At 40.0% G+C, this 16431-nt stretch overlaps 1 protein-coding gene across 2 annotated transcripts in view; it reads right to left on the reverse strand.

The window, feature by feature from the left end:
• Nucleotides 1–217: 217 nt before the first annotated feature.
• The window catches only part of CCDC80 (coiled-coil domain containing 80), a 35632-nt gene continuing 19418 nt past the window's right edge, over nucleotides 218–16431 (reverse strand). Inside the window, exons 4-8 of one of the 2 annotated variants that reach the window (XM_036066599.2) lie at nucleotides 12620–12756; nucleotides 10820–10968; nucleotides 4241–4344; nucleotides 1731–1811; nucleotides 218–721 (exon numbers count right to left, since the gene is read on the reverse strand). In XM_036066599.2, coding sequence (XP_035922492.2) covers nucleotides 375–721; nucleotides 1731–1811; nucleotides 4241–4344; nucleotides 10820–10968; nucleotides 12620–12756 — 818 coding nt within the window. In that variant the 3' untranslated portion in view covers nucleotides 218–374. The remainder of the gene's footprint in view (nucleotides 722–1730; nucleotides 1812–4240; nucleotides 4345–10819; nucleotides 10969–12619; nucleotides 12757–16431) is intronic. The other variant, XM_078066047.1, reaches the window with a different exon arrangement.

The raw sequence follows: 16431 nt of genomic DNA on the forward strand, positions 1-16431 counted from the left end.
ATTTTCTTTAACAATCATAGTTTTACTTACCAATGAATACTTTTTAAAAAATAAATGAGAGGTATAAATACTTTTACATAGAATTTTGTGTTCTAAATAATGGCTATCATATAAGAAGAGGGAAATATCCATTCAGCACCAGATCCCCTCCAGTTAGAGAAAGAAACGATTCTTTTAAACATCTTTATGATTTAAGGTTTCAATAACAACTCATGAGTAGGCAAAAGTTTGCTATTTATTTAATTTTGGAAGAACACAGAAAGAAAAAGCCAGGGGATGTAGGCAGTGTGGAAAAACTCCTTTACATAGCTGGCCACTTGTGGCTTTAACAGCTGCAGGGGAAACTGGCTGGGGCTAAGGTTACGTGTTTCTGTTCAGTAAGGGTATCCATGGTGGTAACTCTCATGATGACGGTAGTCATCCTGGTAACCATCCTGGTATCCTTGGTGGTAGCCATGGTAACCGTAGCCTGCGTACTCATCTTCTGGGCAGCGCATCCCCAGTGATTGCTGAATGGCCATTTCCTGTCTCCTTAGTTGCATCGAATCAATTAAATCATACACAATCACCATGGACCACATTGGGGAAGGATACCAGGATTTGACATTTCCATCTTTTCCAACTAGAAGCATGGAGAAGTACTCTGGGCTCACTTGAAAATAGTTCCGGATGTCTTTCACCAAATGGGCTGGTATGTCTTCTCGCTCCACAACAGAACTCCCTAGAACAGGGTTAGAAAAGTTGTTGTTAGGGGATTGAAGTCAGCCCTCGAGCAAACATCAAAATGAGAAGAAATCACTATGAGAATAGAGAAAGTACCCATGAGTCCTTTGGTTCAAAATCCAATTAAAGAAGGTTGCTGCGTTTTTCCACTAGAAGTTAAATGTCCCTGATGTTCTGCAACACTATTAGTGTCAAACTTTAGGACACGTGATGTCTCTTTTATAGGAATGTTACAAAATATAAAACCAGTCCTTTAATTTAATTCTGGCAAGATCAACTTCTTTCAAGTTTGTCACGAACAGAGATTATATTGTTTATATTTCTAAGTTTATTTCCAATTAGCTTAGTTACTTCTTTGCAAATATGGCTTTCCTTTTGATACTTTTTTGTATAACAGAAAGCTTATTTCATTTTCAAAGGGAAAAATACCAATTATGCAAGATGTAGATTACATGTATTTAAACTATTATAGTCAGTGAAAAGGAGAAGGGGAAGGGGGAGGGTGCTGATGCTTTGTGTGCCAGGGAGTTTATGCACTTTATCTCTTGTGAAGAACTTGATCTTGCAAGGAAGAACTGATTTGCTTTCTGAAAACTTGAGTCACTAGTCATTTTCTTTCAGCTTCTCTGAGCCTTTCAGTATTGATCCTCATGTATTAAAAGGGAATCAGTAAGATATGACCCAGGTGCTTCCTAAAATTATTGTGGGAATTAAATGAGATGGCATAGATAAAAATGCTTTGTAAATCATAAAGTCCTATGCAGACAAAAAGCATTATTCTAGTTAAAAAAAAATGGATACTTTTACTGTCACTTATGAATGATTTTATATTAAAAACAATAATAGTGATTGCACTCTATTTCCCATTTGCATGCACATGCACAAGGTGGGGTGAATTCAGTGAACTGTGTTCACCTTAGAGGTACACCCACTGCTTGCATACAGTTTAGTATAATTTAATTGAACTTAACAGTAGTTCATAATGTTCTAAAATAACAGCACTTTACCATTAATTGGGAACAGTTCTAAAACTCCCCCAACTTCCTCTCCAACCCCTAAAAGTTTCAGAATGGTTATGTGGCGCAGACCTGAAAGAAAAAAGAAAACCATAAAATTGGTAAATCATATTTTACCTCCAAAGGCCGATGTCTGACAATTAGAAATCTCTACATTAAAAAGAACATAGAACATAACCTGATGGATTATTTTGCTATAAAATAATAATCACATACTTTTAAAACCTCGAAAAAGACCAATTGTAGATTTAGGATTAACAACAGGGTCAGATGTGGTGTTTTGTTTTGTTTTGTTTGTAGATGGAAATAGAAGAATTTGCTCTTAAACTATGGTTCTATTAAATAACAAAACAAAAATGAAGCCATTGGAACATTAAAATATCTGGGATGATCTGAGCTGATTTGTGTGCTGAAAAAAGTCATGCCTGAGGTTATAACAGCTTACACGGATAATTCAACTGTATCTAGGAGAAAAGACAGCAGAACCCATCTGTTTTGATTGTTAAAGGAATAGTTCTGGCTTTCTTGCACAAAGGTTTGTCAGTGTAAAGGGCAGGTTCTTATCACTTATTTAGAGGATTCAAAGGAGAAGCACTTAAGCAAGCACAGTGTGCTTCCCGCATTCAGCTACAGTTTCAGGAAAGGAGAGAAGGTCATGCCTTGGTAGCTTGTTGGAATTCTTTTGAGGATGAAGTGCACAGGAAGGGATTCAGGAGAAAAAAACATTGGAGGACAAGAGGGCTGTCAGTTCATCATACCAAGATTTCATGGTGTTAGACAAAATGCCAACCTAGGCAGGGTCATAACTTGGGACTAATAATATGAATATCGATGGAGTTTTTTGTTCAGAGGAGAAAACTGACGGTTGTCACGGCAGGGGCTGTTTTAAGGAGGAGCTAAAATCCAAGCAAAAGGCTATTCCAAAAAAAAAAAAAAAAAAAGTTTGTGGTCTTGCTCTTCTCCCAGAGAAGTGAAGCATTCTGTTCTCCACGTTGTTGAGTCATGTTTTCAAAAGGGAAGATCATGAATTTAATTATTCCCAGAAAATAGGACTTGTTTACATTTCCTGTATATTATAAAAGGGTTTGCTTGCACTAATGTGATTTAGGTTCTGTGTGCAGAGATTAAATGAAACACCACTTAATAACTGTTCCAAAACTGTCTTTAGAAAATTAACAAGCCATGATTTTATTGATATTCTTATTGTGAAGGGCCATTAACTTCTCTAAGAACTTCTGTCTTACCTAGCAACATTGGTGGCTACAAATAATTTAAAATATGCTTAAAAATACAAAAAAAACCCCTTTATATTGATATAAAGTCTTAATTATTAACTTTGATAATAAGGACTATACATAAAAACTCATGAATTTTCTAGTTGTTCTTACTGTTATGAGCTTGTTTTCTGCCTGCTTTTGAGTTATTATTTTACATCTTAAAACCGAAATGTATTTGTAATTTAAGATACTGGGTCATAGTAAGGCCCCAGGCTCTGTTAATGCTTTACAAAACTTATACCCCCATCTTTTTATAAATCAAGCACAGTTTTATAACTAACAAATGATTCTTCTTCCTAGTAAAAGGATCAAAATAATGCTGATTCACCTGTGTTCCAGTTAGGAATGGAATTTTTAAAATCTGTGGCTTCTAGCTACCCCCACCCCCCCACCCCATGACTGTCAAATTCTTCCTCTGTAGAAGTGCATTTTAAATGAGATTTCAATTGTGAATTCCACTTTTGAAACTGCCCTTAGCTCCATCATTCACCATAGCACTTAATGTTCTATGTACTATGCATTTTCCATTCTATGTGTCCATATTCAAAATGCTACTATAGGCCACTAGGATAATAATTTTGGTAAAGAAAGCAAATGTTAGTCTTCAAAATACTGAGCAATTCACTATAAAAAAATAAATAATAAATTATGTTTCTCTTTGACCTACTTGTCCTAAAAATAAGATTCTGTTTAATAAATCTTGCTGTCTTTGGTGCCCAATTATAGATCAAAATCCTTTTTAAGGGAATGGCAATATAGTATAGTATGCTTCCATTAATATATTATTTCTCAAAGCCATTCCTGTTTTACAAAAGACATTTAATCTATGGAGAAAGATCCAGTGTTTGTAGCTAAGTGTTACCTAAGGAAATGATAATACCTGAGTTTTATGATGTTGAGACAAGTTAAAAAAAAAAAAAAAGAAGGCACATAATACACATAATACAGATCACTCAAAGTAAAACAGTAGGTGTTTTCAAACACTTCAGTGAAGAAACCCAGAGGGGAGAATATTGAGAAAAAAAAACAAAAACAAAAAAACTCCAGTTGACTAAGGCTCCAGTCTGAAAGCAACTTTATACTCAGTACAACTGAGTAAGTGTCTGGGAATCTCCAGTCTGGACTGAGGAATATTTGGATGATCTAAGCTGCTATGTTCCATTTTAGAATTGACCAGAAAGAGAGTGGTATGGGAAAACAGTGATGACGAGGCTTCCCACTCACCAAAATTGCAGGCCTGGCCACTGAGAGCCGAGAGCTGCTGTGAATAGGCCCAGTCTTCATCATTAGGGGCAGAGATCACCAGCAACCGCCTCCTCCATCGGAACCTGGAACAAGCAGGAGGCATGATTACTGCTTCAAACAATAGAGGCTAGTGTAAGAAAGCGGAGTCACTTTGGCTGGTGGGTTTGCCTGTGCCCAGAATGAAAAACACTGGCCCTTAGAAATATCTCATAGTTCCTCAAAGCCATTAAACTGCATTTCCACATTTCTTGCACTTTTTCTGTTATAACTTCACGGTCTGCCTACTGTAGCATTTGCATGAAGCATCAGGCATGAGCCTGGCCACCATGCCGGGGGGGTCACTTGGGGAGACACGAAGCTCTCAGATGCCATGAAGACTGGCCAAAATGGTATGTTACATTGTAGCCACAGAAATAGGGAATCAGAAGGGAACTGAAGAAAACTCAAGTTCTAATAGAGTTCACTAGGGCTTGGAGGGAGTTAAGAATTGAATGTATGGACAGGAAACAGCAGAAAAAGAGAACTAAATTTAAAGTAGGTGACAGTGACAGGAAGAAGGAAAATGGGGAAGTGGCTCAAAGAGGTCAAGGAGGGTTCCTGGTAAAACAAAGCCCTAGGCATCTTTCTTGGTAGCCGGCGGTTCTTCCAGAAGCAAATGCAAGTTCTAAAATGTAGCCTACCATCATTGGTAAGAACCAACATTACAGAGTCCTCCTGTGAAGTGGGATGGGGCTACACCTAGAGCCTAGGATTTTAGCGTGTATGGTAAATCTGTTTCTGCTCCAACACCGTAGGGTAGTAGAAAGAGCTTCTGTCTTATAACCTGAGTTCATGTTTCATCACTGCTAACTTTTTGGGTTCCTTGAGCATGTCACTGAGTTCATCGAAGTCTCAGTTTTTCCTTATCTCTAGAACCAAAAATAGCTTCTACTCAAAAGAGGTGATAACACCTAAGAATTAAACTAAAACCCATCCATGTAAGTTGTCCATGTGATGGCGTGGATATAGATGGTGGCTTGATTTGTGGGCTTCTAGATGTAGAACTTTGTCTATCAATGGACCTCGGACATTTGTCGGTCATAATGCCAAATGATAAGTGATTCAGTCCTTATGTTTGTGTATCATTTCATAGCACACATTCATCTACGCTGACAACATTAGAGATCAGTGAAGGCACGGCCTATTGTCTTCATTTTACAGATGACAAAGTGGGGCTTAGAGAAGAGAAGTAATTTGCCTAACTAGTAAATCAAAGAGGTGGTACCAATGGCTTCCCTAGTTTATCGCCCTCAGAGATCCTGAGGCGTGGCTGACGCAGCCGGGGTCCCTCAGGAGATAGGAAGGAAAGAGGGTATGCATCCAAGGGCTAACAGTATGGAGTTGTCTCCAATCCCACTTTCACTGGAGGAGGGCTTGTGCTTTCTGCCTTCTGTGCAGACTACAGTGGGGTGTTAGTGCACTCGCTGAGCTGGAAGCCAGTTGATTATATTCATGACTTCTCTCCCTGTGCTCGTTCTAGCCTCACAGTGAACATGAGAGTTTTCAACCCCACAGAAAATGGCCTCTTGGGGGAATAGTGGTTTGGGTGAATGAGAGAAAATGATAGTCTGATGAAATACAACCTCTGAATGGACGCCTATAGCAAGGCTTGCCAAGGACTGCTTGCTGTGACATTACATTTGCTTCCTCTGCTTGTTTCTCTTCAAAGGGAAAGAAAAACTAAAACCTCCACCGAGGATAGGGAGATGAATGTATTTGGCATGGAGGAGGGGAGAGGAGCGTCTGAAACTGTCCGAGATCTCCTGGGAAAGGGAACAGTGACTGCTGTCGGATCACAAACATGGTCTCCTGCACCCTCCCTGCTTCCTTAGGATGCAGGCCAGCCCAGCACTGGCCCCTCAGCCAGCATCCAAACCAGGCCAGCCTCCTGGCCTCACACAGAGCTGCAGGGTATCCTCGAAGGAGCTATTTTGGGTGAGGTATATTTTGGCTTGTTTACCTGTGTGCACCACTGAATGCTGTCCTGATTGGACAGGGACAGGATCTGAGACTCCCTGTCGCAGGCACAACTAGGCAAAGGTCATTTCCCCTAAGTAATGATTCTTTCTCCCACGGACCTTCACATTAAGATACAAGGCTCCAGCTCTCGACACTGAAGGAAACAACTTGCATAGGGGTAACAAGAGGTGTCAACATGGCCCACATCCTTATTTCGGACAAATTGTTCTCCTGTCACTTTAACTTATCAGTAAATAAAAATGCTGTGAGCTGCATGTGTGTGTGTTTTTGCTTCTCTTAACTGGAATTCCCAAATTAGTGTGCATTTGCCCACTCTTTGGGGCTTCTGTCTCAGAGGAGTGTAATTATAGCCTGAACCAGATGAGTGTCACTGAAGACCAGACTGGCTTCAGAGTCTGGTCAGCTGGACAGGCTGTATAGACTCACCAACAACTCAGCAAATTTGAAGGAAAATTCCGATTGGATACTCATTTATTTATAGAACTGCTATTTAAAAAAAAAAAAAAAAATTTTTTTTTTCAGTTCTTTTTGCCTGGGTTTCAATCCTGGGGTGTTTACTAAATCTCCCCCTACCTCTTCTTTCACGACAAAGTTCTCTAACTAGGAGCTGAATAACTGGTCCTAATACTACTAATAGCCAGCATTTGTTGATGACTTACTTTGTACTGGGCTGTGTGCCATCATTACCTTTATTTTTATTTTATTTTATTTTATTTTATTTTTATTTTATAAAAAGATTTTATTTATTCATTTGACAGAGAGATAGAGAGAGCCAGAGAGCACAAGTAGGGGGACTGGCAGAGGGAGAGGGAGAAGCAGGCTCCCCGCAGAGCAGGGGATCAGATGCAGAGCTCCATCCCAGGACCCTAGGATCATGACCTGAGCTGAAGGCAGGCGCTTAATGGACTGAACCACCCAGGAGCCCCACCCCCCATCATTACCTCTAGTATTGAATTTACCTTTCACAACAATCTTAAGAATAGATACACTCGTTATCCTCATTTTGCAAATGAGAAAACCAAAACTCGGAGAAATTAAGTAATCAGCCCAAGGTCACATAGCTAATACATGGAGAAACCAGGAATCAAACTCAGGGCTGTCTTACTCATGCCTTTAGGTAATACACGATTCTACTTTAACTTTTAAGATCAATGATAATTATCAGCACAGTGATTTCATGAGTTGTGACCACAAATCATGCACAGCTATAGGACATCCAAATTATAATCATATCCATTCTGAGTATCTACAGCAGATGCATGTTCCTGACATAGTACTGAATATTAAAGTCCATAAGCCTCTGACATTCGAATGAAAATACATTTACATATCATAGTGCCCTATCCAGTACAAAAGGCTTTAGATGAAAAATGTGCATACAAGTCTTAAAAATCAAAGATATGCCAAATTCAGATCAGTGATCAACCGGAATGAGCACTGCAAGCTTTGTATGTGATCAAAATTGAGATAATGTCAAGCCTTCCCTGTCAAGATTTGAAACCCATGACACAGTAATTATAAAAAAGACAGCCTGCCTGGGGATGGTAAGAAAAATCTCTCGGAATGTCTGTAGCTGCAGGTCCCAGAGCTGGCCCCAAATCCTTGGCTATAAATAACAACAATGAACTGGGTGGTAACTGCTGCAGAGCATGGGCAACCTGAGTTTACAGGGCTGGTTCAGCAGGTATGCATCTTTTAGTCCTGGAAGATTTAGAACTAAGAAGAGAAAGTTTTCAAAGAATCATAGTGATAATATATATTTCTAAGAAGGATCCTGGTCTTCTTTATATACATAATTTATGTTCTCGTGAAACTTAAGAGAATTTGGCTTAATAAAATGACAACCTTGAAACTTTAAATTATAAAGTATAATTGAGTAATTGGCTTAGCTGTGTGGTTTTACATCGTGTGCAGGTACTAGAATATCTGAGAAGACTTTATTTTTTTTATTTTTTATTTTTTTAAAGATTTTATTTATTTATTTGACAGAGAGAGACACAGCGAGAGAGGGAACACAAGAAGGGGGAGTGGGAGAGGGAGAAGCAGGCTTCCCGCAGAGCAGGGAGCCCGATGCGAGGCTCGATCCCAGGATCCCGGGTTCATGACCTGAGCTGAAGGCAGACACTTTAACGACTGAGCCACCCAGGTGCCCCCTGAAAAAACTTTAGATTCACTGTATTTATAAGATTACTGGATCATTTAAGTACTCAGCAAGGTTTTGTTCGTTTATTTCAAACAATTCAAAAATAACATATTAAATGTAAAATGACTGTTTGAAATAATAAAATTGTTTAATTATTGAGTTTGCAAGCAAGATCAAACATTATTCAAAGCCCCTTAAAAGTGATAGCTAAAATTTGCTAGGTTATAAATAGAATAATAAGATTTAAAAGCCAAACTTAAAAGTTTGAGAGCTACGGTCTTAAATTTATAACTTGGATATATTTAACACTAATTGTGAAAATCAAAAGTAAACTTCTAAAGAATCTTATCGGCCAGAAGGAAGGAAGGAAGGGAGGAAGGAAGGAAGGAAGGAAGGACGGAGGGAAGGAAAGAAGGAAGGAAGGCAAGCAGGCAGTCCGAGGGAGGGAAGGGGAGAGCAGGGGAAGGAAGGAAAAGGAAAAAGAACACCTCAAGGGCACCAGAAAGCTTTTATCATCAATCTTCTACGTCAGTGCCATCGAGAGGGATGACCTTGGACCAGAAGTTGATGTTTCAGTGCACCCAAGACTAGACAAAGAGCCATCTGTCCAGTGGAGTGGTAGAGCCCTTTCTCAGCCAAGAGAGTGGCCTGAAGACTGAGTCGAGCCTCACATCCTTCTAAAGACATGCCCCTTCCATCTCCATTCAGATGCTTGCACTGCACTGAAAATTTGAATGAAGGAAGAACCTCAGGTTCCTTTCAGCTCTGAAATCCTGTGGTTTTAGGGATATCTCTCTTTGCTTCAAACCCAGGGCTTCTGGTTCCAAGACTAGAAATAATTCACATTATATTTTCAAAAGGAGTATTAGGTAAGAATGTGGACTTTGGGAGCTCAATTCTCCTGGGGCCAAGTCCTAGAGCTGACACTAGCTCAGTGTTGACAGTTATTTAATCTCCATTAGCCTCAGTTGTCCCATCTGCAACACAATAATACTTACAGTATTCAGATCCTAGGATTGTTGTAAAGATTAAACTCAGGAGGGAAGATGAAGTGTTTGGCACAGAGGCAAGCATACAAAAAGTGATCTCTTGGGACACCTGGGTGGCTCAGTTAGGTGTCCAACTCTTTATTTTGGTTCAGGTCATGATCTCAGAGTCGTGAGATGGAGCCCCCTATTGGGCTCTGTGCTGGGCATAGAGCCTGCTTAAGATTTTCTCCCACCCTTTCCCTCTGCCCCTCCCCCTGCTACTGTGCACGCACTCTATCAAAAAAAAAAAAAAAAAAAAAAAGTGATCCCAGCAACCCTGGGATGTAGTCAGGGCTACTTGTTAATATTCTCCATTATGGGTGAGATTTTTAAGGCAGGTTAATTGAGAAACATAGAGAAATCAACATAGCTAGTAAATTGCAGACCCCAAATTTGGATGAACAATAAGTCCTATGCTCTTTTCACATTGTGAGGTTCTCTTTTAAGAGACCCAAGCCTCCCGAATCTAGAGGAATTCAGATGATCTATTCATCTACTAATCATAGAATCCTTGATTCTCCAACTCACATATGGAGAATACGCTCTATAAACGCAAGTAAGAAGTTAACAGCTTCCAAGTTAATGAGTCTCCAAGTAAATGCTGCTCCATTTCTGGAGCCCCTTAGCCACTCAGTCCAGCTAGGTGTGGGGGGTGAGGAGGGGAGATGTTATGCTGAGATCTCTGTGCGTTTATTTGTTGTCAGTGGAATTTCTGCCGCTTTGTACCTCCTAGGGCCCCAAAGGCCCTGTAGAATTTTTATCCAACATGGGGGAAGGGATGGAGAAGGGAGAAAGTGGAGCAATTGTTTATTTATTTATTGTGTATTTATTGAAATTTTCCTACAATGGTTTTCAATAAACCCTACTCCCCAGGGAATCAGGGAGCTGGGTTAAGAGGATTTCTTCTTTTGAGGTCCTAGAGGGGGCTTTTGTTGTTTTCTGCACAGTTAGAAGGAAGTGGAAAATCAAGCAGAGTGTTCTAAATCCTGTTTGGAACCAGAGGGGCCTAATAAATAAATATGTAAAATAAAAATGCTGTATACAAAGCCCTCTAAATTCACTGATGGAATAAATGAACCCTCCCAGGTCAGAATTCTCTATTCTGTGCCAAAAAAGGAGCCATAAAGAGAGAAAAGACCTATCCAAAACCACCAAATCAATATTCAATCTTGGAGCTGACCCCAGTCAACCTTGCGACCAGAGCCCTTTCAAAAGACTAAGCCCAGTGGCCAGAGGGCTATGAAGCAGACAGACCTTCCACCAGGGAAGGTCTGCACACAGGTCTACTTTGTGTTTCCTTAGCCTTTGTATTAGCTCACCCAGAACACCTTCCCACCCACCTCCTCAGGGACTCCAAAGGTGGGGTACCTGGATAGGAAGTTCTCCAATGACTGCTTCTTGTCTTCCTTGCAAACAATGCCTTCCTTCTTCTGCTTTTCCATGTCTTTGATTCGGGACTGGAATGTATCGATCAAATCGAACACAGACTTCATTGATATAGGCACCTCATAGTATTGCTGTTTAAGAACGAATAGAAAGCATATAGTGTATAAGGGTGTTTCTTCCCTCTGTTTGGAGGATAGAAAGCCTGGGAGAATTCAAGAGAGCACTGGAGAAATCAGAGCCTGGAGGGTTCATTGATTTATAAACTAAACTCTCTTTTGCAGAAGTACCTCTGTTGATGTTTTGAGGTTCAGAATCCATGAAACAACTGTCCCTTACCTTTTATGAGAATTTTTTAATGCATACCTTTTAGTGGAAAGGGTCCGTGCCTTCCTCATCACACATATTTTAGGTTCGCTTCCCTATTTCTAGGACTAAACTGGTTCCTGTTCATTACACCACTGAAGAGAAGGTGAGAAATACTATAAACAACACAGGAATGGAATAACCTGTTAAGAGTATCTGACCTGAACAATAAGGGTAATTTTCCACCAGAGGGAGGACTGTTCTGTGGTCATCAGGAATCCACATAAACCCTTTGTGATTCCCAGAGACTGTTTTATTGAGCAAGCGTCACTTAAAATTAGGTCATGTTTCTATACGTATTCTCAGAAAAAAGTTGGAATCCAGCTTCAAGATAATGCAATTCAGTTTCCTGGATCACAGCTGTCTGGACTTACAACAGCAACCTAAGATGGATTTGAGGGCTGGATGAGCATAAGCAGCATAAACTAGAGAGAAGTCTGGACATAGCTTGGAGTTCTGCCCCCAGTGGGAATGTGAAATGTGAAAGCTGGCAGAGACCTTTGGGCCCATCTAGTCCAGCCCCTCACATTAGAGGTGGGGCAACACAAGTGAGGAATGGATTAATAAAAGGTCCTCTCTCCAGATCCAGAAGAATACTGCAGGTTGGATCAGCTATTCCTATTCCGTTAGTCCAGGTGACCTTTTTCCTGATGATTTTCACATAAGCCTGGTATGCTATTGGTGTACCGAATAGTTAAGACGTGCAAGCTGGAGCCCGCCTGCATGGGTATGAAGCCCAATGCTAACTGGGTGAACTTGGGCAAGTTACTTAATCATTCTGGGTCTCTCTTTGTTCTTCTGTAAAATAAAGGTAATACTTGTTATTTATCTCAGAGGTTTGAGATAGGGATTGTAAACGGTTGACGTGAGTGCCTGGCATGCAGAAAACACTTAATAAAGTTAGATATTTTTGATAGTACTATTATAATTATTATTAGTGTTACTACATGGCACAGTTTTTCATGGCTCAGAACTTCTGTCCCTAAGCATAGGAAGAAAGTAGGTATAAAACCCTGCTGTCTTGTCCATGTTGGATCAGGAGGTAAACTTCCAGGCCCTTCCAGAGTAGGTCACGTTAAATCTGGCTTTCCTGAAGGAAGAAGCCAAATACTCTTCACCTTTTATCCTTTGGGCCTGGCACATCATAGCTATTCAACCAGTGTCTGATGAATGCATGACCCTGAATTTTGTCTGAGTCAAACAGCTGGGCCACAGGAGGCCATCCAACCCAGCTCTTTCCATATACTTCATTTCTAGGCACAAATTCTATAGGGCAATGTGGAATATCTGAACCATTCCAAACCTTTCCACTTATAAAATAATCTGTGCCTATTCATATGTCTAATTGATTCATTGGCAAAAAATTCCGAGTTGTATTCAAAGGAATAGAACTGTATCATCTAAAACAGAAACCCATACCTTGACTCTAAGGTCCACATCTGTGAGCACCATGAAGAAGTCATTATAGGTCATTCCATACTCTTTCCTCAGCTCACCAATGAGATGCTGGTCTACCAAGTCCTCATCATCCACCACTCGCATGGGTTTTTCATTATCTTAAGGCAAGTGAAATGTGAATAAATACAGGTGCGACAAGACAGAAATAAGTGGGAAGCAAATGGGTGAAGGCTCTGGGTCTCCATCCTGAGTTAATTAGAACAGCTTTCATTAATTACACACATTCAACTAACATTTTGTTTGAACAGAAGTTTCCCACGTGAATAAGTAAATACAGAAATAAATGACTAAACTAATTTTGAAAGTCAGTACTCTGACTGACTTGATCAAGCCCCACCTCTGCCTACCTTGGTCATAGTGAATCAGAATGAGCAAAGTGAGAGTGAAGGCAGCTGAGTCATCCCTGAAAGAAGACCGCCAATTCTACCCTGGGAATGAGTCATCACCCCACCTCACCAAGGAGATTTAAAATTTATTTTAGTTTTAGTTATTTATTTAGTTGAGTCTAAAATCTGTGTCTTTTCCTCACTTTTATTAGAGAATCACCTTGGGACTCAGTGAACTATGTCATTGCTATAGAGAAAAATAAGCCTAGGTTCAAGCCTGGCCACAGGTTCATTTTAGCTCCAGAAATGTAGGGCTTTTCATAATACAAATGTTGTGAGTGAAGACAATTTCAAGCCAAGTGTTACTAAATGTACAGAAGTTTTTAACCATTATGTATTTTTTTAAACATCAAGCCCTAAAAATAAATTACTATAATTTGAAATCGTTCTTGAAGAGGTCACTAGGTTGATGGGAAGTATGAACATGGCAACTCCTATGTCTCTGGAAATCATTTTAACATTTCTGAGATGATAATGCTACTTCCCTCCCTTACATGTCACCGTGTTTCCCTCAACCTTACTAAAATTTTTCTCTGCAAAATAATCCCCTGTACTTAAAAAAATGTGAAAAAATTAAAGTTAGCAAATATGTGATAATAGATGTATTAGTGAAAAGAGTCTATCAGTTACTATCCACATTGCTACCCATGAATAACATTATAGTAGAAACAACCACAGTTTTGCAGATACAGAGGTTATAGAGCTTGAGTACCATAGACCATTGCTCTTTTATGGATAAAAAGGGGATGATTACAATTTAACTATTACTTTGGTTTATTTGATTAGGATCATTGAAAGTATACAAACAAGAAACTTGATTTCCCCCAAAGCAGATCAAAACATGAGGAGAAAGAATCTATTTTCCTCCCCCAAATTGTGACAGTTCTTCATGGAGGGGGTTCAAAGACATGGGAGCTGATAGCTTATATGAAGACCAAGCACTGTCTACAAAATGAAAAATGACATGCTTCATGCATATGAACTATTTTTTAAATGTATATTTTTCGCTGCCATTAATTAATTACAAAGTAATGAAAAAGAATTGCCAGATCCATGTTGGTTTTTGTTTAATATGTCTCATTGAGCAAAAAAAGCAAGTTGCTGAAGAAAATGTATAGTAAACGTTACTCTTGGTTAAAAGGAAATAAAGCAAAAGAAAACACATCTGCACAGGAATAGACACCAGAGAATGTCCAGAAGGACATCTAGCTGGTAACAATGGCTGCCTCTAGGGAATGGAAAAGGTGAGGTGGAAGCTTTCATTGTTTATTTCACACATGTCTATAGTATTTAAAATTTAACAAGAAGCATACTTTACAATTAATAATAATAATACTAAGGTAAATCATTAAAAACTGATTTAAAAAATGTTTTTAACAACTGATGTTTCTAAAATTTTACAAACAAGATTTTATCTGGAACCTAAGGATTACCATTTTTAATTCCCAACATACAGTCATTTTTGCTTTTGTTCATTCAACAAAATATTTGTTGCCAGTGTCCTGAGCTAAGTCTATGCTGGGCCCAGGATTCAGAGGTAAGTAACTTGGATGGAGTTCAAGTTCCTAATTAGAATCAAAATTAAACCATTACATCTACCTAACAGAGAAAGTTACAAAAACCACTGAATGGCTGAGATGGAAGGAGATTGTAGTAGATTTCAAAGATGGCCCCGATTCATCACCCCTCTCTATACCTAGACTCTTTGCTCAGTAACTGCAGCTCTCATTAAGGTGAATGAGTTCAACTATCCTGCCTCTTGATTCTGAGCTCATCTATACAACTTGCTTTGGCCAATGCTAGCTGATGTCAGCACAAGTGACACAGACAGAGGTTAGAATTGGGCCTGTACGTTTGGGATTGCTCTTGCCTCTACCACGGCCATGAGAACAACATCCACACTAGCCTTCTGAAAGATAAGGTACACCAAGTTACCCTGGCCCCAGCCCAGACAGGGCCAATCCAGATCAGCCAACACCAGTTGACCACTAAAGTGTTCAAGCCCAACTAAGATCAGCAGGACTGCAAATACATGGACCAGCCTCACTGAGGCTCACCAAGCCCTGCCCAGATGAGCAGAACCCTACAGACATGTGACTGAATGTTTAATAATTATATGCCACTGAAGTGTGCAGGTCTTCTTTACAAAGCCTTATTGTGGCAATAGAGAAGTGATACAGACGTTATCTGGCACAACCCAGTCACATTATCAAGAAACAATAATATAGGAAACATTATATGAAACAGGAACGGAAGAAGACACTGTGGTGTGTTGTCCAGATCCCACCTTGAGAAGCAAGGCAGCTGTGAAGCTGAGCAGCTGACTCCCTCTCCAAAAATCACTCTCCTTGGAAAAGAACTGCCTTTCCCCCAAGTCACACTCTTACTAGGGGAGAGCCCACATTCAATGGTTGATGAGGTGGGGAGGGGGTAGATCTAAAAGGTGTCCCCCTTGCCTTGAAGTGGACCACTCTGAAGGTTTGATTGCATTACAATTAAAATTCTCTCTCTGTTCTCGCCTATCCCTCACCTCTCATAAGCATTATTCCTGAGAATACTCCCCATTCACCCCATGCATGCAAATCTCAGAGTCTCAGAGTCTTTTTCCCAGAGGATGAACCTATCACAGAGCCCACGAGGGGAGCAACTTGCTCAAGTTCACATTAGTAGTTAATAACAGAGTGAGGTGAAGCCTCAGGTAATAAGACTTCACTCTTCTCTAGTGTTCTCTCTAGTTTACCAAAATATGTCCCACTCAAGGACAGGAAGGACCTATGACCAAGATTTAAGCCAAACTTTGTTCTAACTGGGATATAGCAAGAAACCAATTTCATGGTCTGATTTTTCCTTTCAACTGAAATATTTTCTGAAACATTTTGACTCAACATTAAACATAAAACATTTTACACTACCAGACTACAGAATATCTAAATCCCAAATGAACGTTTGTGTCAAGGAGGAGCATCCACCCCCCAAAAAAACAATGAAAACACTGATCAACAGTGGCTGCAAAGATGGGCGCAGCTCTACCACAAGACAGAGTTCCCCTCTGGCCCAATTCTGAGCAAGGTATGTGCGAAGCCAATTCCCAGCTCAGCTGCCTGCCCTGCTCCAGGTCTCTGTTAACGCTCTGCATTCCGTCTCAGTTGGAGCTGAGACAGGACTGGGTGAACACGAGGCTCTCCTCAGTCTGGAAATGCAGCATACATCTGACAGCTTCTTGTTATATTTATCCAAGTTTTGCCAAAGCTCTCTAGTCCTCATTCACAGGGCTTAGAAGCAAACATTCTTTAGGACACATCCTATAAACATCCTATAAACATCCACATGATCTTGATCCAGCTAAACGGATTCCCAGATCCAGACTCATTTGGTGGGATTTGGCTA

This window comes from Halichoerus grypus, chromosome 1 (assembly GCF_964656455.1).
Source record: "Halichoerus grypus chromosome 1, mHalGry1.hap1.1, whole genome shotgun sequence".
Lineage (NCBI taxonomy): Eukaryota > Metazoa > Chordata > Mammalia > Carnivora > Phocidae > Halichoerus > Halichoerus grypus.